The sequence below is a fragment of the Trichomycterus rosablanca genome, chromosome 14 (genome assembly GCF_030014385.1).
Source record: "Trichomycterus rosablanca isolate fTriRos1 chromosome 14, fTriRos1.hap1, whole genome shotgun sequence".
NCBI lineage: Eukaryota > Metazoa > Chordata > Actinopteri > Siluriformes > Trichomycteridae > Trichomycterus > Trichomycterus rosablanca.
The window spans coordinates 3,087,293-3,114,926 of record NC_086001.1 but is presented as its reverse complement, the minus strand read 5'-3'; the positions used below and the strand labels follow the sequence as shown (position 1 = coordinate 3,114,926).

The following is a 27,634-nucleotide window of genomic DNA, read 5'->3' as shown; positions in this document are numbered from 1 at the left end:
AGAGCTGCACAGGTTGCTACTGGAATCCTCTTCCACTCCTCCATGATGACATCATGGAGCTGGTGGATGTTAGACACCTTGAACTCCTCCACCATCCACTTGAGGATGCGCCACAGGTGCTCAATTGGGTTTAGTCCATCACCTTTACCTTCAGCTTCCTCAGCAAGGCAGTTGTCATCTTGGAGGTGTGTTTGGGGTCATTATCCTGTTTGAAAACTGCCAGTTTTCGAAGGGAGGGGATCATGCTCTGTTTCAGAATGTCACAGTACATGTTGAAATTCATGTTTCCCTTAATGAACTGCAGCTCCCCAGTGCCAGCAACACTCATGCAGCCCAAGACCATGATGCTACCACCACCATGCTTGACTGTAGGCAAGATACAGTTGTCTTGGTACTTCTCACCAGGGCGCCGCCACACATGCTGGACACCATCTGAGCCAAACAAGTTTATCTTGGTCTCGTCAGACCACAGGGCATTCCAGTAATCCATGTTCTTGGACTGCTTGTCTTCAGCAAACTGTTTGCTGGCTTTCTTGTGCGTCAGCTTCCTTCTGGGATGACGACCATGCAGACTGAGTTGATGCAGTGTGCGGCGTATGGTCTGAGCACTGACAGGCTGACCTCCCACGTCTTCAACCTCTGCAGCAATGCTGGCAGCACTCATGTGTCTATTTTTTAAAGCCAACCTCTGGATATGACGCCGAACACGTGGACTCAACTTCTTTGGTCGACCCTGGCGAAGCCTGTTCCGAGTGGAACCTGTCCTGGAAAACCGCTGTATGACCTTGGCCACCATGCTGTAGCTCAGTTTCAGGGTGTTAGCAATCTTCTTATAGCCCAGGCCATCTTTGTGGAGAGCAACAATTCTATTTCTCACATCCTCAGAGAGTTCTTTGCCATGAGGTGCCATGTTGAATATCCAGTGGCCAGTATGAGAGAATTGTACCCAAAACACCAAATTTAACAGCCCTGCTCCCCATTTACACCTGGGACCTTGACACATGACACCAGGGAGGGACAACGACACATTTGGGCACAATTTGGACATGTTCACTGTGGGGTGTACTCACTTATGTTGCCAGCTATTTAGACATTAATGGCTGTGTGTTGAGTTATTTTCAGAAGACAGTAAATCTACACTGCTATACAAGCTGTACACTGACTACTCTAAGTTATATCCAAGTTTCATGTCTATAGTGTTGTCCCATGAAAAGATATAATGAAATATTTGCAGAAATGTGAGGGGTGTACTCACTTTTGTGATACACTGTATATATATATAAATGTGGGAGCTGTAGTATTATTTGTCCAGAGTAAGTAGACGCTTCATCATGAGCTTGTTGGACATCTCTTTCCATGACACCCCATGACCCAGTTTGCAGCCATAACTCCGCTGCAGTGACACGGCCTTTTCCCATGATATTGGAGTGTGTTTGTGGGGGTTTTACACACGTGTTTGCAAAGGTGCGTCTAAAAAGCCCTGAATAATTGTGATGGGTGTCCACATACTGTCAGCCATCCTGTGTACACACATTTCCCTTTAGATAAATATACACAGTTTAATCGCAGGTCTTTAAAGGATTGTACAGTAATCCCAAAGTCCACGACTCCTGGGCGGCTCCACTGGTGGTTTTTGCGACGCTTGTCCCTGTTCTTCAGGCATGTCGAACCGATAATCTTGGGTTGTACTGGGATTGAAATTGTTAGTCACGATCCATTGTGAACTGTTGTAGTTCAGAGGTTCAGACGCTTGTCCCTGTTCTTCAGGCATGTCGAACCGATAATCTTGGGTTGTACTGGGATTGAAATTGTTAGTCACGATCCATTGTGAACTGTTGTAGTTCAGAGGTGCAGTAGGTTCTTCATCATACCCCATCTCACTTAGAAAATAAATCCTGTTCATACGACTGATGATGTTCAGGAGACATTTGCTGATGCGGTACGTGGCCCTCGAGTTGAAGTTCCACTGATTGATGTGCTCAGTCACATAAATTCTATCAAAATTGTGACTGACGATGATCCGGTCCGTGTTACTGTCGTCTAGCTCGCCAGTATAGTAGTCGTCAAAATAATCAGGCAGTGAATCTGCTCCAGGTCTGTTCAGATTTCCCACTATGTAGTAGGGTTGGTAGTCTTCAGGCAGAAGTCTGTACCCATTGTGTACAGGTTTGTTCACAAACAGGTGAAATCCAAACTCTTCATTTTGGGGATAATAACGTGGGACCATGATGCTTTCGCTAGTAAAATAAACATATTCTGTGGCAAACCAGTGCAGCAGGTTGAGTCCGTGTCTCGGCGGGGGTTTACCGAATCCAGAGAGTTTCAGCCACTCTAATTCATTCAGCGTTTGAATTTTGGGGTTGGTCGTCTCTGAGGTAGGCATGATGTTTTAGAGCAATCTAAACATGGAAAAAGAGAGACTAATTAGCAATGACAGATTTATCAATCCTCAGATGCTAATCTCATAACATATTGCTAAATTATTCGGTGGAGGTCATTATACCTACCCACACCTGACAATGACTTTTAGTGAAAAACTAAACTCAAGAAAAATCCTGATTTTTTTTATTTTTTTTTATAATAATAATCCAATGATAGTCCATCATCAAGTTTTAATGTGACAATTATTATTTCCCCACTGTTTGTCCCATTTTGAATTTATTTCCATAATTATGTATTCCAATATCCCAGTGCCTTGGGGGGTGTTTCTGGTGGTTGGGATTGCAGGCTATCATACCCTCCCTTAACACATATATAAACCCCAGCCTTATCTTTACACTGACAGTGTTCCAGCTCTAGAAAGTTGTCTGTTAACCAGGCTGGTGGTGCCAACAAGATTATATTTCCGTGTGACCCAAGGAAATATTTAACCAACACAGGCTGGGATTGACTTCCTGTTATCTGTACGTAACCGGTAGAAGGCAGAGTTGGTAGTGCTGTCACCTCACAGCAAAAATAATCTGGGTTTGATTCTGTTTCTGCTCTGTGATGGACTGATGACCTGTTCTGGGTGTTTCCTGCTCTTTACACACTTGTATGAAAAATGTAGTTCACTACAGTTTTGGGTTCTATTAAAGGGTTGAAAATATACAAACAGCAACTTGGATGATTAATTTGGTGGTGCAGAATTCTTATTATTAAATTATTGTTGTGTATGTTATTTCATTTTGTGGGATGGCCTCGTTATTCCCCATTAGTGGTTAAGCTTGACTAAAGCTGGTGATCTTGCTGTGCCCGTATAAACTGGGCTAGTTTGATTAGTAGTATTCTCCATGACAGTGTAATATGAGCTTAACTGTATTTCAGCAGTTTTATATCGTTTGTTTTAGTTTTAGTTTTGGATTCTTGAATTCTGCAGGCTTTGGAACTGGACCATCCGGACACATTTCCTCTCAGCATAAGACGACAGGCTGGAACACTGTTCGATCTACTGTACATTGTAATGAGTACAGACAAACTAACTAAAAATCCAAAGACTGGAATAAAACGAGTGTATGCAAACTTTAAATGCATCTGTATCTTGCATAACTTCTAACGTCTAATGACTGATCATAAGTGACTGATTATAAAAAAAAAAACTTAAATTCAAAGATTTATCTTATTTCACACAGATATAAACACAAAGACGTTCGTACCTGTTCCTGTCTCTTGTTGGAGCCTGACTTTTCGTTTCCTCATTCTATGAAACAGAAACTGATCTGTCTTGAATCACGTGGGCGTGGACTGTCGCCTGGTTGCTGAGTCTTCTATTCAAATAAAGATCAGGGTTGCTGGAACCAGAGAAGCGGCTTTGGCCGACCACGCGACGTACGGTGAGGTCAGTTACGTCAGGACATCTTATGACATCATCATGACATCACAAGTGTTTACAGCTGCTTGTTTTCTTTAACATTTCTTTCTCTTTACTCCTATCAGTTTAATCAAACTCAATCTTTATTCAGCTGCTCAACACTTGAGATTTTGAGGTTGCTTTTGCTGGCCTTAAGTGACCTGTCTGATTTGTATGATTCGCTTTCTGCAACCTGTTCCAGATGTAATACATGTGCCTCGGTCCAGTGGGTTCAGTCAAATCATCATTTATAGCAGTATAACTGAGATACAAAAATGTACTGAAGCTTTATGAGGTTTTAATATTTTATTCACTCATCTATAGCAGTAAACATCGACTGATCCAAACATGAAATAAATACAATCATAAAAATCAGTGAGATGATCAGAATGAGTGAAACTGAATGTTCCTGCAGGTTCGATACTACACAACATTTACATACAAGATGAGAAGTACAGTGAATGATCTGTATCTGTATAATCTACAGTAACTGGCAGACATCCCAAGCTGCAAAAACTCTGAGGTACCCCCGGACCTCGACCCCGACCCCGACCCCGACCCCGACAGCCCAAAAAAAAAAAAAAAAAAAAAAAAAAAAAAAAACCCAGCTAACAAGCCTCTCGCACACACCTACACCAAAGGATGACATGGGTGATAACAGAACGCGTTACAAACACATTAATGTGTACTACATAGTGCACTCGATTGTATATTAGAAAAGAATTTATGTTCCTTACTTAGTGCACTAGATAGTGTACTAGATAATATACTTATGTTTCTTACATAATGCTTTAGGTAGCGTATTAGTTAACGGATTTATGTTCCCTACATAGTGCACTAAATTGTATATCAGATAACGGATTTATGTTCCCTACATAGTGCACTAGATAGTATAACTAGATGATGCTTTGTGTTCCTTACATAGTGCACTAGACAGTGTATTACATAATTAATTATGTTCCCTACATAGTGCACTAGATAGTATAACTAGATGATGATTTGTGTTCCTTACTTAGTGCACTAGACAGTGTATTACATAATTAATTATGTTCCCTACATAGTGCACTAAATTGTATATCAGATAACGGATTTATGTTCCCTACATAGTGCACTAGACCGTATATTAGACAATTGATTTATGTTCCCTACACAGTGCACTAGATTGTATATCAGATAACGGATTTAATACGCGTACCCGTGCGCGTGTGTGTGTGCTCTCTTGGCCGCTCGTTCTAGATTCCGGGAGATTTTATCTGACTTGCAGACATCAGGGAGCCGCTATGTATATGCGGGAGACTCCCGGAACTTCCAGCAGACTTGGGATGTCTGGTAACTGGTAAAAAATATGTAGACACTCCTGTTTCAGCCACACCCACTGCTAGCAGAAGTATAAAATCTAATATATAAAACAATATGCTTGTGTTAAAAGTTTAGAAAAGGCCTGTTCCTTATCACTATGGTCCACAGGTAGGCTGATATTAGAGAAAGGAGCGGTCAACTGCATTATATTGCTTATAGATTAGTTTTGGAACAGGATGTCCAGCGAGCTCATAGTCAGGAGTCCACATATACTCTACATACATATATAATCTGTACCATGTACAGTGTATCACAAAAGTGAGTACACCTCTCACATTTCTGCAAATATTTCATTATATCTTTTCATGGGACAACACTATAGACATGAAACTTGGATATAACTTAGAGTAGTCAGTGTACAGCTTGTATAGCAGTGTAGATTTACTGTCTTCTGAAAATAACTTAACACACAGCCATTAATGTCTAAATAGCTGGCAACATAAGTGAGTACACCCCACAGTGAACATGTCCAAATTGTGCCCAAATGTGTCGTTGTCCCTCCCTGGTGTCATGTGTCAAGGTCCCAGGTGTAAATGGGGAGCAGGGCTGTTAAATTTGGTGTTTTGGGTACAATTCTCTCATACTGGCCACTGGATATTCAACATGGCACCTCATGGCAAAGAACTCTCTGAGGATGTGAGAAATAGAATTGTTGCTCTCCACAAAGATGGCCTGGGCTATAAGAAGATTGCTAACACCCTGAAACTGAGCTACAGCATGGTGGCCAAGGTCATACAGCGGTTTTCCAGGACAGGTTCCACTCGGAACAGGCTTCGCCAGGGTCGACCAAAGAAGTTGAGTCCACGTGTTCGGCGTCATATCCAGAGGTTGGCTTTAAAAAATAGACACATGAGTGCTGCCAGCATTGCTGCAGAGGTTGAAGACGTGGGAGGTCAGCCTGTCAGTGCTCAGACCATACGCCGCACACTGCATCAACTCGGTCTGCATGGTCGTCATCCCAGAAGGAAGCTGACGCACAAGAAAGCCAGCAAACAGTTTGCTGAAGACAAGCAGTCCAAGAACATGGATTACTGGAATGCCCTGTGGTCTGACGAGACCAAGATAAACTTGTTTGGTTCAGATGGTGTCCAGCATGTGTGGTGGCGCCCTGGTGAGAAGTACCAAGACAACTGTATCTTGCCTACAGTCAAGCATGGTGGTGGTAGCATCATGGTCTTGGGCTGCATGAGTGTTGCTGGCACTGGGGAACTGCAGTTCATTGAGGGAAACATGAATTCCAACATGTACTGTGACATTCTGAAACAGAGCATGATCCCCTCCCTTCGAAAACTGGGCCTCATGGCAGTTTTCCAACAGGATAACGACCCCAAACACAACCTCCAAGATGACAACTGCCTTGCTGAGGAAGCTGAAGGTAAAGGTGATGGACTAAACCCAATTGAGCACCTGTGGCGCATCCTCAAGTGGAAGGTGGAGGAGTTCAAGGTGTCTAACATCCACCAGCTCCGTGATGTCATCATGGAGGAGTGGAAGAGGATTCCAGTAGCAACCTGTGCAGCTCTGGTGAATTCCATGCCCGGGAGGGTTAAGGCAGTGATAATAATGGTGGTCACACAAAATATTGACACTTTGGGCACAATTTGGACATGTTCACTGTGGGGTGTACTCACTTATGTTGCCAGCCATTTAGACATTAATGGCTGTGTGTTGAGTTATTTTCAGAAGACAGTTAATCTACACTGCTATACAAGTTGTACACTGACTACTCTAAGTTATATCCAAGTTTCATGTCTACAGTGTCGTCCCATGAAAAGATATAATCAAATATTTGCAGAAATGTGAGAGGTGTACTCACTTTTGTGATACACTGTATATCAAGAACAATCTGTAAACATTTACAATCAAATACAAACAAATCTATAGAGTTCATTTCATTTTACATTTAAAAAAGTAAATACATAATATATAATTAATCTGCATCTGAATATAAATGAAAAAATACAAAATACAAAATAATTGTTGTGCATCACAGAAATTCATGTTTCTACACCTGAACATTTAATGAACTTTTATTAAGGCAGAATTAGCAAAAAAGTGCAATAAAGTCATTTAAATCTACAAAGGAGAGTTAAATATCCCATACAGGATATAATCCATCAATAAATCTAATAATTCCACCCTGTTTCCAGCAGATCTGTGTAAGTAAAAGTGCAGATTTACTCTACTGTAATTAAAAGTGCGAGTACCTCCCATCTGAAGATCATCGCCCGTCATTTTAATCTGACTTGTAGATGATTCTAGTGCTGCTGCTTCTCCAGGTTTCTCGTCCTGTTCAACATACTAGCACTGTAGCTACACACAACAGGAGAACATGTTTACTGGAAACACTGAGGCGACCGCTTGGTTCAATGGAGACCGTACCAGCAAATCCAACGTAGAGATTTATTTTATAAACATTGTCTGTTTTACCATCGCTTTATCCTATTTAGGGTCGTGATGGGTCCAGTTCACTAAGCGAGAGGTAGGAAACACCCTGGACGGGTCCCCAGTCCATCACAGGGCAAACACACACATACACACCCAGGGTCAATTTCATAGCTCCAGTTAACCTGACTGTATGTCTTTGGACTGTGGGAGGAAACCGGAGCTCCTGGAGGAAACCCTAGACACCCCGCAGAGTATTAGCATGTTAGACCGCTGTGTCACCTGAACGCCCCAGTCCGAGTGTTACAGGGATTTTCTTTTGTGTGTGTGACAGTGTCTATGACTTTCAAAAGACTACGATTCCCATGGTGCACCTGTGACAGACCTACACTTGGAACAGTAGTAAATATTTACAAGAGTAAACGGCTCATCCAGAGAGTCACAGAAGGTCCCTGAGAAAAGCTGAAGGCCTGCAGACATCTTCTAGCCTCGGCAGAGGTCAGTGGTCATGATTCTTCAATGAAAAAGACGAGCTAAATACAGAACATGTACACCGACCAGGCATAACATTATGACCACTGACAGGTGAAGTGAATAACACTGATTATCTTCATCACAGCACCTGTAAGTAGGTGGGATATATCAGGCAGCGAGTGAACGTTTTATCCTCAAAGTTGATGTTAGAAGCAGGAAAAATGGGTGAGCGTGAGGATCTGAGCGAAATTGTGGCTAGACGACTGGGTCAGAGCATCTCCAGAACTGCAGCTCTTGTGGGGTCAGCATCTATCAAAAGTGGTCCAAGGAAGGAACAGTGGTAAACCAGCGACAGGGTCATGGGCAGCCAAGGCTCATTGATGCACGTGGGGAGCGAAGGCTGGTCCATGTGGTCCTATCCAACAGACGAGCTACTGTAACTCAAATTGCTGAAGAAGCATCACAGTTCGTTGCTTATGGGGCAGCAAAAGGGGGACCAACACAATATTAGATAGGTGGTCATGGTTAATTTACACAACAAGGGTCTTATTATATCTACTAAATAATAAATCCAGCATTTTAATAGCAGTCAGACGTAGTTCTGGTACTGTTCTGGGACTAAGTCTGATATGAAGCAGTTCTGTAAAGTGATAGAAAACCAGTTAAGGGGGCATTTACTTTTTCACAGGGGTGAACTGGCTGCTGGATAACGTATCATGTTTGATTTAATGATCTGAAATCATTCAACACAGGCAAACTGAGGGGGGCAATTACTTATCATACCACAGCTTACAGCCTTTGCAGAATGTTCATTTTCATCTGATGCTCTAAAACACTTAAAATATCCTTTAAAATGTGGACAGTGCGTATTTCCCCAAAAAAGGTTCAAAGAATCGTGCAGCAATCGCAGCAGCTCTTGTTCCTGGACGTTTCCACCGGGCGTACCCGCGGGGTGTATCGATGTGGTGCAGGTTCGACGACAATCTCTTCTAACAGAGAATCGTTATCTGAGCTGACGTCACTGCACTCGGACTCCTCCTCATAACCCATCTCTTTTAGGAACTCGATCCTGCTCCTCTGCCTGATCTTCTTGAGCAGGGACAGGTTGATGCGGTAGGTGGTTCTTGGGTCGAAGTTCCGGCGGTCACAGTGCTGGGTCACGTAAACTTGATCAAAACTCCAGTTGACGATAATTCGGTCCATGTTACTGCTGTCCTGATAGCCAGTATAAGCTTCTCTGACATAATCTGGCAGCTCAGACGCCCTGTAATGGTTTAGATTTCCCACAATGTAGTACGACTCGTTGCTCTCCGGCAGGAGTCTGATTCCGTTGTTGTCGGGTTTGTTGCCGAAAGGGTGAAATCCGTATTTGGATAACAGAGGATCACATTGCCGAACGATCTGATCATAGGAGTTAAAATAAACGCACTCCGTTGCAAACCAGTACAGCAGGTTGAGTCCGTGTCTGGGCGGAGGCTGACCGAATCTGGACTGCTTTAGCTGGTCTATTCTGTACAGCTTGCTTATTTTGGGCATGGTGAACCCTGGTGATTGTGAGATGTTTGGGATGGATCTAAATATACGGACAAAAAGATTGAAAATAAATTATCATTATGACATCAAATTCCAAAACAAGGCGTTAATACAGATCTGCACCCCTTAGCAGCTGTAACAGCCTACAACTGTCTAGAATTACAAAGCACGTGGAACAGTGGTCTCAGGCTGAGAGTAAATTTGTCTGGATGGTCAGACATAATCCATGAAACACCAAAACACCTAAACCTATACCTATAATGATATAAAAGCTACTGGAACATGGATGACACTGTCCAGCAAGTTTTATTTATCAAAGACTATAATATATTGGGTATATATTATATATCCATTAATAACAATAATAATAATAATAGTAATAATATTAATACTACTACTAATAATAATAATATAAATAATAATAACAGTAATAATAATTATATTAATAATAACAGTAATAATAATAGTAACAATAATAATAATAGTAATAACATAAATAATAATAATCACAGTAATACTATTAATAATAATAATAACAACAATAATAATAACAGTAGTAATATTAATAATAACAATGATTATACTACTACTACTACTACTACGGATAATAATAGTAATAATAATCATAACAATAACAAAACAAATAACTACCATATAATAACAATAATAATAATAATAATAATAATAATAGTAATAATGATAATAACTATAATTATGCTATTACTACAACTATAGTACTACAATTACTTCGGCTACGGCTGCTACTACTAACAATAACAATAATATTAATGCTTAAATCAACAGTTATTCTGTAATGAAATAAATAAACTTATGAGGTTGTAATTAATACACAGAAGGTCGTACCAGTTAGTTTACTCTGTAAATTCGTCTTTACTCTTCCTGCAGATGGTTGAACCCTGTTAAGTTTCTCTTTCTAGTAAACAGAAACTGATCGAGTCTGAACTCAGGAACTGAGGTGGGCGTGGCTACTGTCAGGTTACTGCTGAACTGCACCGGTCACGTGAACGACAAAGCCAGACATCATGCACTCACCGTGGTGCAGAGGTGTCTGATTTTTACCCATCAGGCATCAGGAGTTTGTTTTAAGAATGTTCTACATGTTCCAAGCTGTGACTTTGTAATCATTTATTGATTTTCAGCAATTTTAGGTTCAGTCAAATCAGCACTGACCGCTGACCACGTGATTGACATTGAAATGTAAATATTTTACTCACTTTCTTAACCGCTTATCCAATCAGGTGCCGCCCATGAATATTTTCATTTATAGCAGTATAACTGAGATACAAAAATGTACTGAAGCTTCATGAGGTTTTAATATTTTATTCACTGATCTATAGCAGAAAACATCGACTGATCCAAACATGAAATAAATACAATCATAAAAATCAGTGAGATGATCAGAATGAGTGAAACTGAATGTTCCTGCAGGCTCGATACTACACAACATTTACATACAAGATGAGAAGTACAGTGAATGATCTATATCTGTATAATCTACAGTAACTGGCAGACATCCCAAGCTGCAGAAACTCTGAGGTACCCCCGGACCTCGACCCCGACCCCACCAAGCCAAAAAAAAAAAAAAAAAAACAGCTAAGAAGCCTCTCGCACACACCAAAGGATGATATGGGTGATAACAGAACACGTTACAAACACATTAATGTGTACTACATAGTGCACTAGATTGTATATTAGAAAAGAATTTATGGTCCTTACTTAGTGCACTAGATAGTGTACTAGATAATATACTTATTTTTCTTACATAATGCTTTAGGTAGCGTATTAGTTAACGGATTTAGGTTCCCTACATAGTGCACTAAATTGTATATCAGATAACGGATTTACAGTGTATCACAAAAGTGAGTACACCCCTCACATTTCTGCAGATATTTAAGTATATCTTTTCATGGGACAACACTGACAAAATGACACTTTGACACAATGAAAAGTAGTCTGTGTGCAGCTTATATAACAGTGTAAATTTATTCTTCCCTCAAAATAACTCAATATACAGCCATTAATGTCTAAACCACCGGCAACAAAAGTGAGTACACCCCTAAGAGACTACACCCCTAAATGTCCAAATTGAGCACTGCTTGTCATTTTCCCTCCAAAATGTCATGTGATTTGTTAGTGTTACTAGGTCTCAGGTGTGCATAGGGAGCAGGTGTGTTTAATTTAGTAGTACAGCTCTCACACTCTCTCATACTGGTCACTGAAAGTTCCAACATGGCACCTCATGGCAAAGAACTCTCTGAGGATCTTAAAAGACGAATTGTTGCGCTACATGAAGATGGCCAAGGCTACAAGAAGATTGCCAACACCCTGAAACTGAGCTGCAGCACAGTGGCTAAGATCATCCAGCATTTTAAAAGAGCAGGGTCCACTCAGAACAGACCTCGCGTTGGTCGTCCAAAGAAGCTGAGTGCACGTGCTCAGCGTCACATCCAACTGCTGTCTTTGAAAGATAGGCGCAGGAGTGCTGTCAGCATTGCTGCAGAGATTGAAAAGGTAGGGGGTCAGCCTGTCAGTGCTCAGACCATACGCCGCACACTACATCAAATTGGTCTGCATGGCTGTCACCCCAGAAGGAAGCCTCTTCTGAAGTCTCTACACAAGAAAGCCCGCAAACAGTTTGCTGAAGACATGTCAACAAAGGACATGGATTACTGGAACCATGTCCTATGGTCTGATGAGACCAAGATTAATTTGTTTGGTTCAGATGGTCTCAAGCATGTGTGGCGGCAATCAGGTGAGGAGTACAAAGATAAGTGTGTCATGCCTACAGTCAAGCATGGTGGTGGGAATGCCATGGTCTGGGGCTGCATGAGTGCGGCAGGTGTTGGGGAGTTACATTTCATTGAGGGACACATGAACTCCAATATGTACTGTGAAATACTAAGCAGAGCATGATCCCCTCCCTCCGGAAACTGGGTCGCAGGGCAGTGTTCCAGCATGATAATGACCCCAAACACACCTCTAAGATGACCACTGCTTTATTGAAGAGGCTGAGGGTAAAGGTGATGGACTGGCCAAGCATGTCTCCAGACCTAAACCCAATAGAACATCTTTGGGGCATCCTCAAGCGGAAGGTGGAGGAGCGCAAAGTCTCGAATATCCGCCAGCTCCGTGATGTCGTCATGGAGGAGTGGAAAAGCATTCCAGTGGCAACCTGTGAAGCTCTGGTAAACTCCATGCCCAGGAGAGTTAAGGCAGTTCTGGGAAATAATGGTGGCCACACAAAATATTGACACTTCAGGAACTTTCACTAAGGGGTGTACTCACTTTTGTTGCCGGTGGTTTAGACATTAATGGCTGTATATTGAGTTATTTTGAGGGAAGAATAAATTTACACTGTTATATAAGCTGCACACAGACTACTTTTCATTGTGTCAAAGTGTCATTTTGTCAGTGTTGTCCCATGAAAAGATATACTTAAATATCTGCAGAAATGTGAGGGGTGTACTCACTTTTGTGATACACTGTATGTTCCCTACATAGTGCACTAGATTGTATATCAGATAACGGATTTATGTTCCCTACATAGTGCACTAGATTGTATATCAGATAACGGATTTATGTTCCCTACATAGTGCACTAGATTGTATATAAGATAACAGATTTATGTTCCCTACATAGTGCACTAGACAGTATATTAGACAATTGGTTTATGTTCCCTACACAGTGCACTAGATTGTATATCAGATAACGGATTTAATACGCGTACCCGTGCGCATGTGTGTGTGCTCTCTTGGCCGCTCGTTCTAGATTCCGGGAGATTTTATCTGACTTGCGGGCATCAGGGAGCCGCTATGTATATGCGGGAGACTCCCGGAACTTCCAGCAGACTTGGGATGTCTGGTAACTGGTAAAAAATATGTAGACACTCCTGTTTCAGCCACACCCACTGCTAGCAGAAGTATAAAATCTAATATATAAAACAATATGCTTGTGTTAAAAGTTTAGGAAAGGCCTGTTCCTTATCACTGTGGTCCACAGATAGGCTAATATTAGAGAAAGGAGCGGTCAACTGCATTATATTGCTTATAGATTAGTTTTGGAACAGGATGTCCAGCGAGCTCATAGTCAGGAGTCCACATATACTCTACATACAGTGTATCACAAAAGTGAGTACACCCCTCACATTTCTGCAGATATTTAAGTATATCTTTTCATGGGACAACACTGACAAAATGACACTTTGACACAATGAAAAGTAGACTGTGTGCAGCTTATATAACAGTGTAAATTTATTCTTCCCTCAAAATAACTCAATATACAGCCATTAATGTCTAAACCACCGGCAACAAAAGTGAGTACACCCCTTAGTAAAAAGTCCTGAAGTGTCAATATTTTGTGTGGCCACCATTATTTCCCAGAACTGCCTTAACTCTCCTGGGCATGGAGTTTACCAGAGCTTCACAGGTTGCCACTGGAATGCTTTTCCACTCCTCCATGACGACATCACGGAGCTGGCAGATATTCGAGACTTTGCGCTCCTCCACCTTCCGCTTGAGGATGCCCCAAAGATGTTCTATTGGGTTTAGGTCTGGAAACATGCTTGGCCAGTCCATCACCTTTACCCTCAGCCTCTTCAATAAAGCAGTGGTCGTCTTAGAGGTGTGTTTGGGGTCATTATCATGCTGGAACACTGCCCTGCGACCCAGTTTCCGGAGGGAGGGGATCATGCTCTGCTTCAGTATTTCACAGTACATATTGGAGTTCATGTGTCCCTCAATGAAATGTAACTCCCCAACACCTGCTGCACTCATGCAGCCCCAGACCATGGCATTCCCACCACCATGCTTGACTGTAGGCATGACACACTTATCTTTGTACTCCTCACCTGATTGCCGCCACTCATGCTTGAGACCATCTGAACCAAACAAATTAATCTTGGTCTCATCAGACCATAGGACATGGTTCCAGTAATCCATGTCCTTTGTTGACATGTCTTCAGCAAACTGTTTGCGGGCTTTCTTGTGTAGAGACTTCAGAAAAGGCTTCCTTCTGGGGTGACAGCAATGCAGACCAATTTGATGTAGTGTGCGGCGTATGGTCTGAGCACTGCCAGGCTGACCCCCCACCTTTTCAATCTCTGCAGCAATGCTGACAGCACTCCTGCGCCTATCTTTCAAAGACAGCAGTTGGATGTGACGCTGAGCACGTGCACTCAGCTTCTTTGGACGACCAACGCGAGGTCTGTTCTGAGTGGACCCTGCTCTTTTAAAACGCTGGATGATCTTGGCCACTGTGCTGCAGCTCAGTTTCAGGGTGTTGGCAATCTTCTTGTAGCCTTGGCCATCTTCATGTAGCGCAACAATTCGTCTTTTAAGATCCACAGAGAGTTCTTTGCCATGAGGTGCTATGTTGGAACTTTCAGTGACCAGTATGAGAGAGTGTGAGAGCTGTACTACTAAATTGAACACACCTGCTCCCTATGCACACCTGAGACCTAGTAACACTAACAAATCACATGACATTTTGGAGGGAAAATGACAAGCAGTGCTCAATTTGGACATTTAGGGGTGTAGTCTCTTAGGGGTGTACTCACTTTTGTTGCCGGTGGTTTAGACATTAATGGCTGTATATTGAGTTATTTTGAGGGAAGAATAAATTTACACTGTTATATAAGCTGCACACAGACTACTTTTCATTGTGTCAAAGTGTCATTTTGTCAGTGTTGTCCCATGAAAAGATATACTTAAATATCTGCAGAAATGTGAGGGGTGTACTCACTCTTGTGATACACTGTACATATATAATCTGTACCATGTATATCAAGAACAATCTGTAAACATTTACAATCAAATACAAACAAATCTATAGAGTTCATTTCATTTTACATTTAAAAAAGTAAATACATAATATATAATTAATCTGCATCTGAATATAAATGAAAAAAATACAAAATACAAAATTGTTGTGCATCACAGAAATTCATGTTTCTACACCTGAACATTTAACAAACTTTAATTAAGGCAGAATTAGCAAAAAAGTGCAATAAAGTCATTTAAATCTACAAAGGAGAGTTAAATATCCCATACAGGATATAATCCATCAATAAATCTAATAATTCCACCCTGTTTCCAGCAGATCTGTGTAAGTAAAAGTGCAGATTTACTCTACTGTAATTAAAAGTGCGAGTACCTCCCATCTGAAGATCATCGCCCGTCATTTTAATCCGACTTGTAGACGATTTTAAGGTGCTGCTGCTTCTCCAGACTTCTCGTCCTGTTCAACATACTAGCACTGTAGCTACACACAACAGGAGAACATGTTTACTGGAAACACTGAGGCGACCGCTTGGTTCAATGGAGACCGTACCAGCAAATCCAACGTAGAGATTTATTTTATAAACATTGTCTGTTTTACCATCGCTTTATCCTATTCAGGGTCGTGATGGGTCCAGTTCACTAAGCGAGAGGTAGGAAACACCCTGGACGGGTCCCCAGTCCATCACAGGGCAAACACACACATACACACCCAGGGTCAATTTCATAGCTCCAGTTAACCTGACTGTATGTCTTTGGACTGTGGGAGGAAACCGGAGCTCCTGGAGGAAACCCTAGACACGGGGAGAAAATGCAAACTCCACACAGAAAGGGAATCAACCCCAGGACCTTCTTGCTGTGAGGCGACAATGCTACCCACTGAATTAACAGATCTGACAATCCACACGTTTACATTTACTTGCAAGTGATTCGCATCTGAAATACAATTCAAGCTTGTAATTTAAAAGATCTACAGGAACACTACCAAGCAAATTTCAAAAGAGCTGAGAACCATGTTGTTGAAATTTAGTCAATTCCAGTTCCCGATTGTGAATCTGTAGCCTACAGACCTACACTTGGAACAGTAGTAAATATTTACAAGAGTAAACGGCTCAGTGACGGCTCATCCAGAGAGTCACAGAAGGTCCCTGAGAAAAGCTGAAGGCCTGCAGACATCTTCTAGCCTCGGCAGAGGTCAGTGGTCATGATTCTTCAATGAAAAAGACGAGCTAAACACAGAACATGTACACCGACCAGGCATAACATTATGACCACTGACAGGTGAAGTGAATAACACTGATTATCTCTTCATCACAGCACCTGTAAGTAGGTGGGATATATCAGGCAGTGAACATTTTATCCTCAAAGTTGATGTTAGAAGCAGGAAAAATGGGCGAGCGTGACGATCTGAGCGAGTTTGACGAGGGCCAAATTGTGATGGCTAGACGACTGGGTGAGAGCATCTCCAAACCTGCAGCTCTTGTGGGGTCAGCATCTATCAAAAGTGGTCCAAGGAAGGAACAGTGGTAAACCGGCGACAGGGTCATGGGCGGCCAAGGCTCATTGATGCACGTGGGAAGCAAAGGCTGACCCGTGTGGTCCGATCCAACAGACGAGCTACTGTAGCTCAAACTGCTGAAGAAGCATCACAGTTCGTTGCTTATGGGGCAGCAAAAGGGGGACCAACACAATATTAGATAAGTGGTCATAATGTTATGCCTGATCAGTGTTTTATGGCCATGTTTAATTTACACAACAAGGGTCTTATTATTATTATATTTAGTAAATAATAAATCCAGCATTTTAATAGCAGTCAGACGTAGTTCTGGTACTTGGGTGGTAGGGGGATGCTGTGCTGTTCAGAATTTTTCCCATGAGCTGTAGCTGAGCTGTTATTGGGTTACGTAGCGGGACAACGATCCAAAATTCCCGACCCGAACCCGACAGAGATGCTGCAACCTGGAACAAGCAGCTTGTATCTGGTCATCAGGACTAAGTCTGATCTGAAGCAGTTCTGTAAAGTGATCAAACCAGTTAAGGGGAGCATTTACTTTTTCACAGGGGTGAACTGACTGCTGGATAGACTTGTGCCTAAATTAAAAGTAGTTTTATGTTTGGTTTAATAATCTGAATGCTTATTTTCATCTGACGGTCTAAAACACTTAAAAAATCCTTTAAAATGTGGACAGTGCATATTTCCCCAAAACAGTTTAAAGAATCGTGCAGCAATCGCAGCAGCTCTTGTTCCTGGACGTTTCCACCGGGCGTACCCGCGGGGTGTATCGATGTGGTGCAGGTTCGACAACAATCTCATCTAACACAGGATCGTTATCTGAGCAGACGTCACTGCACTTGGACTCCTCTTGATAACCCATCTCTTTTAGGAACTCGATCCTGCTCCTCTGCCTGATCTTCTTGAGCAGGGACAGGCTGATGCGGTAGGTGGTTCTTGGGTCGAAGTTCCAGCGGTCACAGTGCTGGGTCACGTAAACTTGATCAAAACTCCACTTGACGATAATTCGGTCCATGTTACTGCCGTCCAGATAGCCAGTATAAGCTTCTCTGACGTATTCTGGCAGCTCAGACGCCCTGTAATGGTTTAGATTTCCCACAATGTAGTACGACTCGTTGCTCTCCGGCAGGAGTCTGATTCCGTTGTTGTCGGGTTTGTTGTTGAAGAAGTGAAATCCGTATTTGGAAGACCGAGGATCACATTCCCGGACGATCTCATCATAGAAGTTTAAAAAAATGCACTCTGTTGCAAACCAGTACAGCAGATTGAGTCCGTGTCTGGGCGGAGGCTGACCGAATCTGGACTGCTTCAGCTGCTCTGTCGTGTCCAGCTCTTTTACTGTGGGCATGGTGAAGATTCCTGGTGATCTTCAGATGTTTGGGATGGATCTGAATGTAAGGACAAAAAGATTTAAAATTAGGTGATCATCAGGACATCAAAAAGAAAAGAAGAGACTAGATCATCACTTCGAACCGAATGTGTGTCTAAATCACACATGTACAGGCAATATAAGGGCGGTTGAAGCCTAGCAGGTTAAGTACTGAACTAGTAATCGAAAGGTTGTTGGTTCAAGTCCCACGACAGCCTGGTTGCCACTGTTGGGCCCTTAACCCTCAATTGCTTAGACAGTATACTCTCACTGTACTGTAAATCACTTTGGATAGAAGCATCTGCTAAATGCTGAACATGTAAATGCAATATAATAAGAATAATAATAATAATACAATTAACTACTAATGTCAATAATTATAATAATAATAATTATATAATGATTATAATAATTATGCTATTATATATATGTATATATAACAACGATAATATTGTTATAATAATAGTAATAATGAATAACAATGATGATACTACTACTAATGATAATACTTATACAATACACAATAATAACAAAAATAATGATGATAAAACCCGTAATAATCACAATAATTATAAAAATAACAGTAATAATAACAATAATAACAACAACAAAAAGTATAACTACAATATAACAATTATAATAATAATAGTAATAATAATAATAACAATGATTATAGTATTACTACAACTACTACTACTAATAATAATAATAACAACAACAATAATAATACTACTATTACTACTACTACTACTACTAACAATAATATTACTGTTACTACAACTACTACTAATAACAATAATAACAATAATAATACTACTATTACTACTACTACTACTACTACTACTACTATTACTACTACTAATAACAATAATAATATTACTATTACTACAACTACTACTACTAATAACAATAATATTACTGTTACTACAACTACTACTAATAACAATAATAATAATAACAATAATAATAATAACAATAATAATACTACTATTACTACTACTACTATTATTACTACTGCTATTATTACTACTAATAACAATAATATTACTGCTACTACAACTACTACTAATAACAATAATAATAATAACAATAACAATACTACTATTACTACTACTACTAATAACAATAATAATATTACTATTACTACAACTACTACTATTACTACTACTAATAACAATAATATTACTACAACTACTACTAATAACAATAACAATAATGACAATAATACTACTACTATTACTACTACTATTACTACTACTAATAACAATAACAATAATACTATTACTACTACTCCTACTAATAACAATAACAATAATACTATTACTACTACTCCTACTAATAACAATAATAATAATACTATTACTACTACTCCTACTAATAACAATAACAATAATAATAATACTATTACTACTACTCCTACTAATAACAATAACAATAATACTATTACTACTACTCCTACTAATAACAATAATAATAATACTATTACTACTACTCCTACTAATAACAATAACAATAATACTATTACTACTACTCCTACTAATAACAATAATAATAATACTATTACTACTACTATTACTGCTATTACTACTACTACTACTAATAATAATAATAATATTACTATTACTACTACTAATAATAATATTACTATTACTACTACTGTTACTACCATTACTACTACTATTACTACTACTACTACTACTAATAACAATAATAATAATACTATTACTACTACTATTACTGCTATTACTACTACTACTAATAATAATAATAATAATAATATTACTATTACTACTAATAATAATAATATTACTATTACTACTACTATTACTACCATTACTACTACTATTACTACTACTACTACTACTAATAACAATAATAATAATACTCTTACTACTACTATTACTACTACTATTACTACTACTACTACTACTAATAACAATACTATTACTACTAATAACAATAATAATAATACTATTACTACTACTACTACTAATAACAATAATAATAATACTATTACTACTACTATTACTGCTATTACTACTACTACTACTACTACTAATAATAATAATATTACTATTACTACTACTACTAATAATAATATTACTATTACTACTACTGTTACTACCATTACTACTACTACTAATAACAATAATAATAATACTATTACTACTACTACTACTACTACCAATAATAATATTACTATTACTAATAATAATATTACTATTACTACTACTGTTACTACCATTACTACTACTATTACTACTACTACTACTACTACTAATAACAATAATAATAATACTATTACTACTATTACTAATATCACTACTATTACTACTACTAATAACAATAATAATAATAGTAATAATGATAATAATAACACTGATTATAGTATTACTACAACTACTAACAATAACAATAATATTAATGCTTAAATCAACAGTTATTCTGTAATGAAATAAATAAACCTGAGAGGTTGTGATTGATATACAGGTCTTACCAGTTAGTTTACTCTGTAAATTCGTCTTTACTCTTCCTGCAGGCGGTTGAACCCTGTTAAGTTCCTCTTTCTAGTAAACAGATACTGATCAGGGTCTGAACTCAGGAACTGAGGTGGGCGTGGCTACTGTCAGGTTACTGCTAAACTGCACCGGCCTGGTTAATCAGTCACATAAACACCAGGAACAATGTGGTACAAACACCTGATTATAAACCCAGACATCATGCACTCATGATGAAACCGTGAACTCACCCTGGGGCAGGGGCAGCTGATTCTTACCCATCAGGCATCTGGAGTTTGTTTTAAGAATTATCCACGATGACTGATGTGTTTACATGTTACATTGTGTGTTCCCCTCCCATGTGACTTTGTATTCATTTACAGCAGCCACCTCATCCTGGTCAGGGTTGCAGACATTTGAATGTCAGCCAGAAACACTAGAAAGGAATACAAACGGGACAGGGTGGCAGTCACAGGCCAACACACACACACACACACGCACACACGCACACACGCACACACACAGACACACACACACACAGACACACACACACACACACACAGACACACACACACAGACACACACACTTCAGAGCGGCCAATATCACTACTGCATGTTTTTGAAAGGTGAACAGAAAACGGGTACCTAGAGGAAATTCATGTGGATGTTGGGAGAACATGCTAAACTTGTCACACAAGATGGCACACAGTTACCTTATGACTCAAAACACACATCAGAACTGAATTTGGAACATCAAAATTAGCCAGAAAGTTTCCCCTTTAGTCCTGATCTTCAGTGTGTGCCAACACATTTAATAAAAAAATCTATTATTATTATTATTATTATTATTATTATTATATTGCTGTTAGTATTAACATTATCATTATTAGTTTTTTAGTATTTTTACAATTTATTATTATTATTATTAGTAGTAGTATTAGTATTATTTTGCTGCTGTTATTATTATTATTATTATTATGATTAATAATTATTTTTAGAATTATTGAAATTTTTATTATATTTATTTTATTATATTATATTTATTTATTATTATATTTAATTATTTATTATTATTATTATTATATTGTTATTATTATTGTTATTACTTATTGCTGTTATTATTAATTTTGTAGCATTATTGCAATTTTTGTATTATTATTATTATCATCATTATTATATTGCTGTTATTATTATTATATTGCTGTTATTATTATTATTATTATTATATTGCTGTTATTATTATTGTTATATTGATGTTATTATTATTATTATATTGTTATTATTATTATTACATTGCTGTTATTATTATTATTATTATATTGCTGTTATTATTATTGTTATATTGCTGTTATTATTATTATATTGCTGTTATTATTATTATTATTATATTGCTGTTATTATTATTATTATATTGCTGTTATTATTATTATATTGCTGTTATTCTTATTCTTATTATTATTATATTGCTGTTATTATTATTATTATAATTATTATTATATTGCTGTTATTATTATTATTATATTGCTGTTATTATTATTATATTGCTGTTATTCTTCTTATTATTATTATTATTATATTGCTGTTATTCTTATTCTTATTATTATTATATTGCTGTTATTATTATTATATTGCTGTTATTATTATTATATTGCTGTTATTCTTATTCTTATTATATTGCTGTTATTATTATTATATTGCTGTTATTATTATTATATTGCTGTTATTATTATTATATTGCTGTTATTCTTATTCTTATTATTATTATTATTATATTGCTGTTATTATTATTATATTGCTGTTATTCTTATTATTATTATTATTATATTGCTGTTATTATTATTATATTGCTGTTATTCTTATTCTTATTATATTGCTGTTATTATTACTTTGCGGTTATTATGAACATTATATTATTAGTTTTTAGTATTATTGCAATGTTTTATTACAATTATTATTATGACTATTTATTATTATTATTGACTTTTATTTTATTCCATTGAGTTGTATTGCAATATAATTTTTTTGTATCGTTTTATTTTAGTAGCGTTTTATTTTAATATCGTTTTATTTCAATATATCAGCAGAAAAGAAGCAAAAAACGAGGCGACTGAAACTAATCAGATCAGAGAATAATCTTTATTTTACTTTATCTAGCTAGAATGACCACTTCCCAACAAGTCTATAAACAAATCAAATAGTATTTAATTAAAAAGAAAAGAGAACATAATATAATGATTTAAAAAAACTTGGGGCAGTAAGAGGAACGTTAATAAACAGAGGCAGCAACGATTTACAATCCTGTAACAGTACTGGTGTTGTTTTGCGTGTAGATTTACATTGTGACACGTTTCAAAAAAAGTTGGGATGGGGGTTTGTTTAGCACTTCGTTTCGTCACTATTCCTTTAAAGTTAAAGTTCTGTAGGTTTCCCTGTCCCCCAATTCAAAACTTGAGGAGCCTTATATTGCGGGTCTGATCTGCAGGCAGGCCAGCCAAGCACCAGCACTCTCTTACTGCAAGACGTGGCTTGCCGTTGTCTTTTTAAAACAAGCGCCCCCGTCCCTCAAAAACATATCTAGATGGAAATATGTCTTGGTGAAAAATGCGTAAACTCCTGAACTGTAAAATGTTGTTAATGCTCACTTTATAGCCATTTTACCTACTGTCCCAAGTTTTTTGGAATTACATTTGTATGTTTATGACTTTCTAGACACGTAATGGAAATGGCACACCCGTTTAAAGAATGGTACACCAAGAAAACCAGGAGTCGTCTGTGTTCCCCCTCTGAGGGTCCACGTTCTCCCGCTGAGAGCTTGCGCCCCCGCTCAGACTTTGGAATTTGACAAGCCGCACTATTTGGAGAAATTGGTTCTTCTCCATGTTCCTGATGGTGTTGATCAGACCCAGACTCACTCGATAGGTGCCGCTGTGGCTGAAATTCTGCGGGTCTGAGTGTTGGGTGATGTACACCCTGTCGATGGTGCGGTCATTCAGACGCACAATGATGCGATCCATGTTACCTTTGCCATAATAGTGCTGGTTGTTTAGAGGTCTCACATAATCCGGCAGCATCTCGGCTCTTGGTGCGTTCAGATTGCCCACCTCAAAGTACGGAAGGTTCTGGTTGGGCAGGAGTCGGTCTTCGTCATCGTCAATTCTGTTATTAAAGAACTGGAACCCAAATTCTTTTCCTTTGATGTTGATCTTTGGAACCAAAACACCATTTCCAATATCAACAGCTTCCTTTGCGAACCAGTAGAGAAGATTCAGGCCGTGCCGAAGTGGAGGCTGGCCAAACCCAGTGTTTCGAAGGCTGGACAGTTCGTTTAGGGTTTCGATCTTCACCATGACTGTCCTCTGTCAGGTCTAAGCAAAACTGAAAAGAAAAAAAGCATAAACAAACCAACATGGTGAGCTAAAGCCAACCAATAATACTGCAATATTAAAGAAATGAAACCTACAGACTTGTCAGTGTCAGAAGTTTAAGGAGGAGAGGGAACACTAGAGGTCTGTCTCAAAACCTAGCGAGCTCTCTACACAGACGTCATCCTACACTCCCCCAGAAGAAGCCAGTCTCTATACCTAGACACCTCAAAATGCTGCCTACTAGGACGCCTTATTCTGATCGATATTCTGACCCAATAACGAGGGAGGATCGTGTGCTTTCTCAACCATTTTGAGTGTCCATATACTTATGGTGCCCGACTATTTGACCCTTTAAGTTGAGCGTCCCATTTTGCAATCATACATTGTTGTTTTGCAGTTTTAGCTAAGCCGGTCTGTTCCGATTCTGTTCCGTTTTTAATGACTCCTTTGTTCTGACTTCCTCTAACTAAATGTTGAATGTACCTCAGATCTATTTGGGGGTACAGTAGTAACCTAAAACCCGACGTCAAATGGTTCTGGGACTGGCGTTGAGTTTCGAGGTATTTTTTCCCATAAGGATGTTTGGGAAACCTGTTCATGTGTCCATGGTCCTGTAGAACTGCATGTATATTTTAGGCTAATGTAAAATAATGAGATTGTTTTTAACACTTATACACTGAAAATAACACAAATATAATATAAACACACCAAAATAAAAAGCTGATTCTCAATTTCTCAGAAGCTTGAGCTGTAACACAAGTTTAAAAGTGAAACAGTGGGGAAAATCTGACGATGTATTTCTTCTTATTGCTCTTGTGTTCTCAGCGTTTGTTTGCTGTGTAACTGCTGTCATAACTACCTGTAGCTGTAACATAATTACTCTGTTAAGCATCATCTCTACAGAAACCAAACCAGTTCCACACAACACACCTTTTGTTGGAATGAAATCGCCACCACTGGTTTTGTTTCTCTCCATTGTCGAGTGTTATCGGTGAGGTAGACCAGAGTTAATGTGATGAATGTGGTGACGACGTACGCAAGAGAGAACGCGTTCTTTTGTAATGTTTTAAACATACTCTGACATATCCGAGGCATAACGAACATGATCATTTTCAATATTGTGTACACATACTTTTGATTATATCGATATTTGCTAGCAGACGCTTTTGTTTAAAGTGACTTACAGTTGTGATTAAATACAATTCAAGCAACTGAGAGTTAAGGGCCTTGCTCATTGCTACATTGGCAACTTGGTGGTGATGGTGATGGTGGGGGGGGGGGGGGGGGGGGTTTGAACCAGTGACCTTACAGTCACTAATCCAGAATCTTGAGACTGTGAAAGGCACTATATAAATAAACTGTATTATTATTATTAACCACTAAGCTACTAGTTCCACTAGTATATAGCACAGCGGTACCTTGAAACTCAACATCAACTAGTTCTGGGAGTGGCGTTGAGTTTAAAAGGCGTCGAGTTTTAAGATATTTTTTCCCATAAGGATGTTTGGGAAACCTGTTAATGCGTCCATGGTCCCGTAGAATTGCATATATTTTAGACTATTGTAAAATAATGAGGTTGTTTTTGACACTTATACACTGAAAATAGCACTAATATAATATAAAAACACTGACATACAATTAAAAACAGTTAAAATACAATAAAAGCTGCACTTTAGCTTTACTTCTTTATCGTTTTCTTATGCTTCTTAATCGTGGAGAGAACAAATAAGCAGTGATAATTAAGAGAGATTCTTTTAATACATAAAGTTACATTATTTTATTTCTTAAAACCTCGAGCTGTAACACAAGTTTAAAAGTGAAACAGGGAGGAAAATCCAGATAAACACAGATACACGTGGAGCTGTAACACTGGATCTGTCGCTTATTCCACACAAATGCAGATTCCTCTCATATTCACACTTTGATGACGCTTTACCACACATTTTAGGGGACGTTGAGTTACAAGGTACCGCTGTATAAGTATAGTGTTCCTAATAAAGTGCACATACCAGTTCAGTTCAGGAGCTTATGAATGTGACTCAGTTCTTTAATTAGTTCTTTAACAAAGTTTCGGGCTGCTGGGAAAACAGAACTCATATCAATGGTATAATCTTTTAGAAAAGCTTCCCACCAAAAAGCTCAAAATATTGTAAATAATCGTCCCACTTTTGACCTTTTATTTGTTTTTCCTTTACTAAGCACTTGCACTGAGCACTAACATGCATTTACTAAACTTAAAGAAATAAATAAAACTTATTTTTGGTTTTACCTGATTTGTATCCTTGGACTGTCGTTTAGTTAAATTAGAGTACAGAAATGTTTACTGTAAGAGCTGCTAAATGCAAATGTAATATTATGATCCCTGTTTTGTTTGTTGTTTTGACTCTGTAGGGTCACAGGTCGAGCGACAGCACTCGTACAAGCCTCAGTTATTTTCTCTGCACTCTGAAAGTGTGAAAACTCAATAAAAACTTAATAAAGGGATTAAATAGAAGTAAATCTATATAAATATAAATAAACATACCAGTTCAGGTTCCTGGAGCGTACAGATGTGGATCAGCTCTTGGATCTTCCTCAGCCTCTCTGGCGGTGATGTGTGGGTGGGCGATAAGGCGGATCGAGACTGAATTGAGAAGGTGGAGCCGCTGGGAAAATGAAACTTACCGACTACCAGTAACACATAAAACCCAGAAATACACTGATCAGCCATAACATTAAAACCACCTCCTTCTTTCTACACTCACTGTCCATTTTATCAGCTCCACTTACCATATAGAAGCACTTTGTAGTTCTACAATTACTGACTGTAGTCCATATAGTCAAGAAATACAAATTCCTCAGGGTGCATCTGGATGACAAACTGGACTGGTCTGCCAACACAGACATCTAGTACAGGAAAGGACAGAGCCGGCTCTACTTCCTAAGAAGGCCGAGGTCCTTTAACAATTGTAGGAAACTTCTCCACATGTTTTATCAGTCAGTGGTTGTCAGTGTTTTTTTTTATGCTGTGCTGTGCTGGGGAGGCAGTATCAAGAAGAAGGATGAAGCACGGCTGGACAATCTGATCTGGCACTGAACTGGAGGGTTACAATGGTCTTGAATTTCCTCCATTTGTACACAATCTGTCTGACTGTGGATTGGTGGAGTCCAAACTCTTTAGAGATGGTTTTGTAACCTTTTCCAGCCTGATGAGCATCAACAACTCTTTTTCTGAGGTCCTCAGAAATCTCCTTTGTTCGTGCCATGATACACTACCACAAACATGTGTTGTGAAGAGCAGACTTTGATAGATCCCTGTTCTTTAAATAAAACAGGGTGCCCACTCACACCTGATTGTCGTCCCATTGATTGAAAACACCCGACTCTAATTTCACCTTCAAATTAACTGCGAATCCTAGAGGTTCACATACTTTTGCCACTCACAAATATGTAATATTGGATCCTTTTCCTCAATAACTAAATGACCAAGTATGATATTTTTGTCTCATTTGTTAAGCTGGGTTCTCTTTATCTA

The 27,634-nt window shown here is 38.7% G+C and overlaps 2 protein-coding genes across 2 annotated transcripts; both read right to left on the bottom strand.

Moving 5' to 3' along the window:
- Positions 1 to 15,488: 15,488 nt before the first annotated feature.
- LOC134326674 (uncharacterized) lies at positions 15,489 to 20,826 on the bottom strand. Its single transcript, XM_063008852.1, has 2 exons — positions 20,755 to 20,826; positions 15,489 to 18,276 (listed from the first exon to the last, which is right to left on the bottom strand). Exon 2 carries the CDS (start codon positions 18,234 to 18,236, stop codon positions 17,586 to 17,588), a length of 651 nt encoding a protein of 216 aa, XP_062864922.1. The 5' UTR covers positions 18,237 to 18,276; positions 20,755 to 20,826; the 3' UTR covers positions 15,489 to 17,585.
- Positions 20,827 to 22,872: 2,046 nt separating this feature from the next.
- On the bottom strand, positions 22,873 to 26,726 carry LOC134326700 (uncharacterized). The gene is made up of 2 exons (XM_063008880.1): positions 26,645 to 26,726; positions 22,873 to 24,130 (listed from the first exon to the last, which is right to left on the bottom strand). Exon 2 carries the CDS (start codon positions 24,100 to 24,102, stop codon positions 23,491 to 23,493), a length of 612 nt encoding a protein of 203 aa, XP_062864950.1. The 5' UTR covers positions 24,103 to 24,130; positions 26,645 to 26,726; the 3' UTR covers positions 22,873 to 23,490.
- Between the last annotated feature and the right edge of the window lie 908 nt (positions 26,727 to 27,634).

Excerpts from the sequence above, each read along its gene's own strand:
- LOC134326674 (XM_063008852.1), bottom strand. The coding sequence starts at position 18,236 with ATGCCCACAGTAAAAGAGCTGGACACGACAGAGCAGCTGAAGCAGTCC.
- LOC134326700 (XM_063008880.1), bottom strand. The coding sequence starts at position 24,102 with ATGGTGAAGATCGAAACCCTAAACGAACTGTCCAGCCTTCGAAACACT.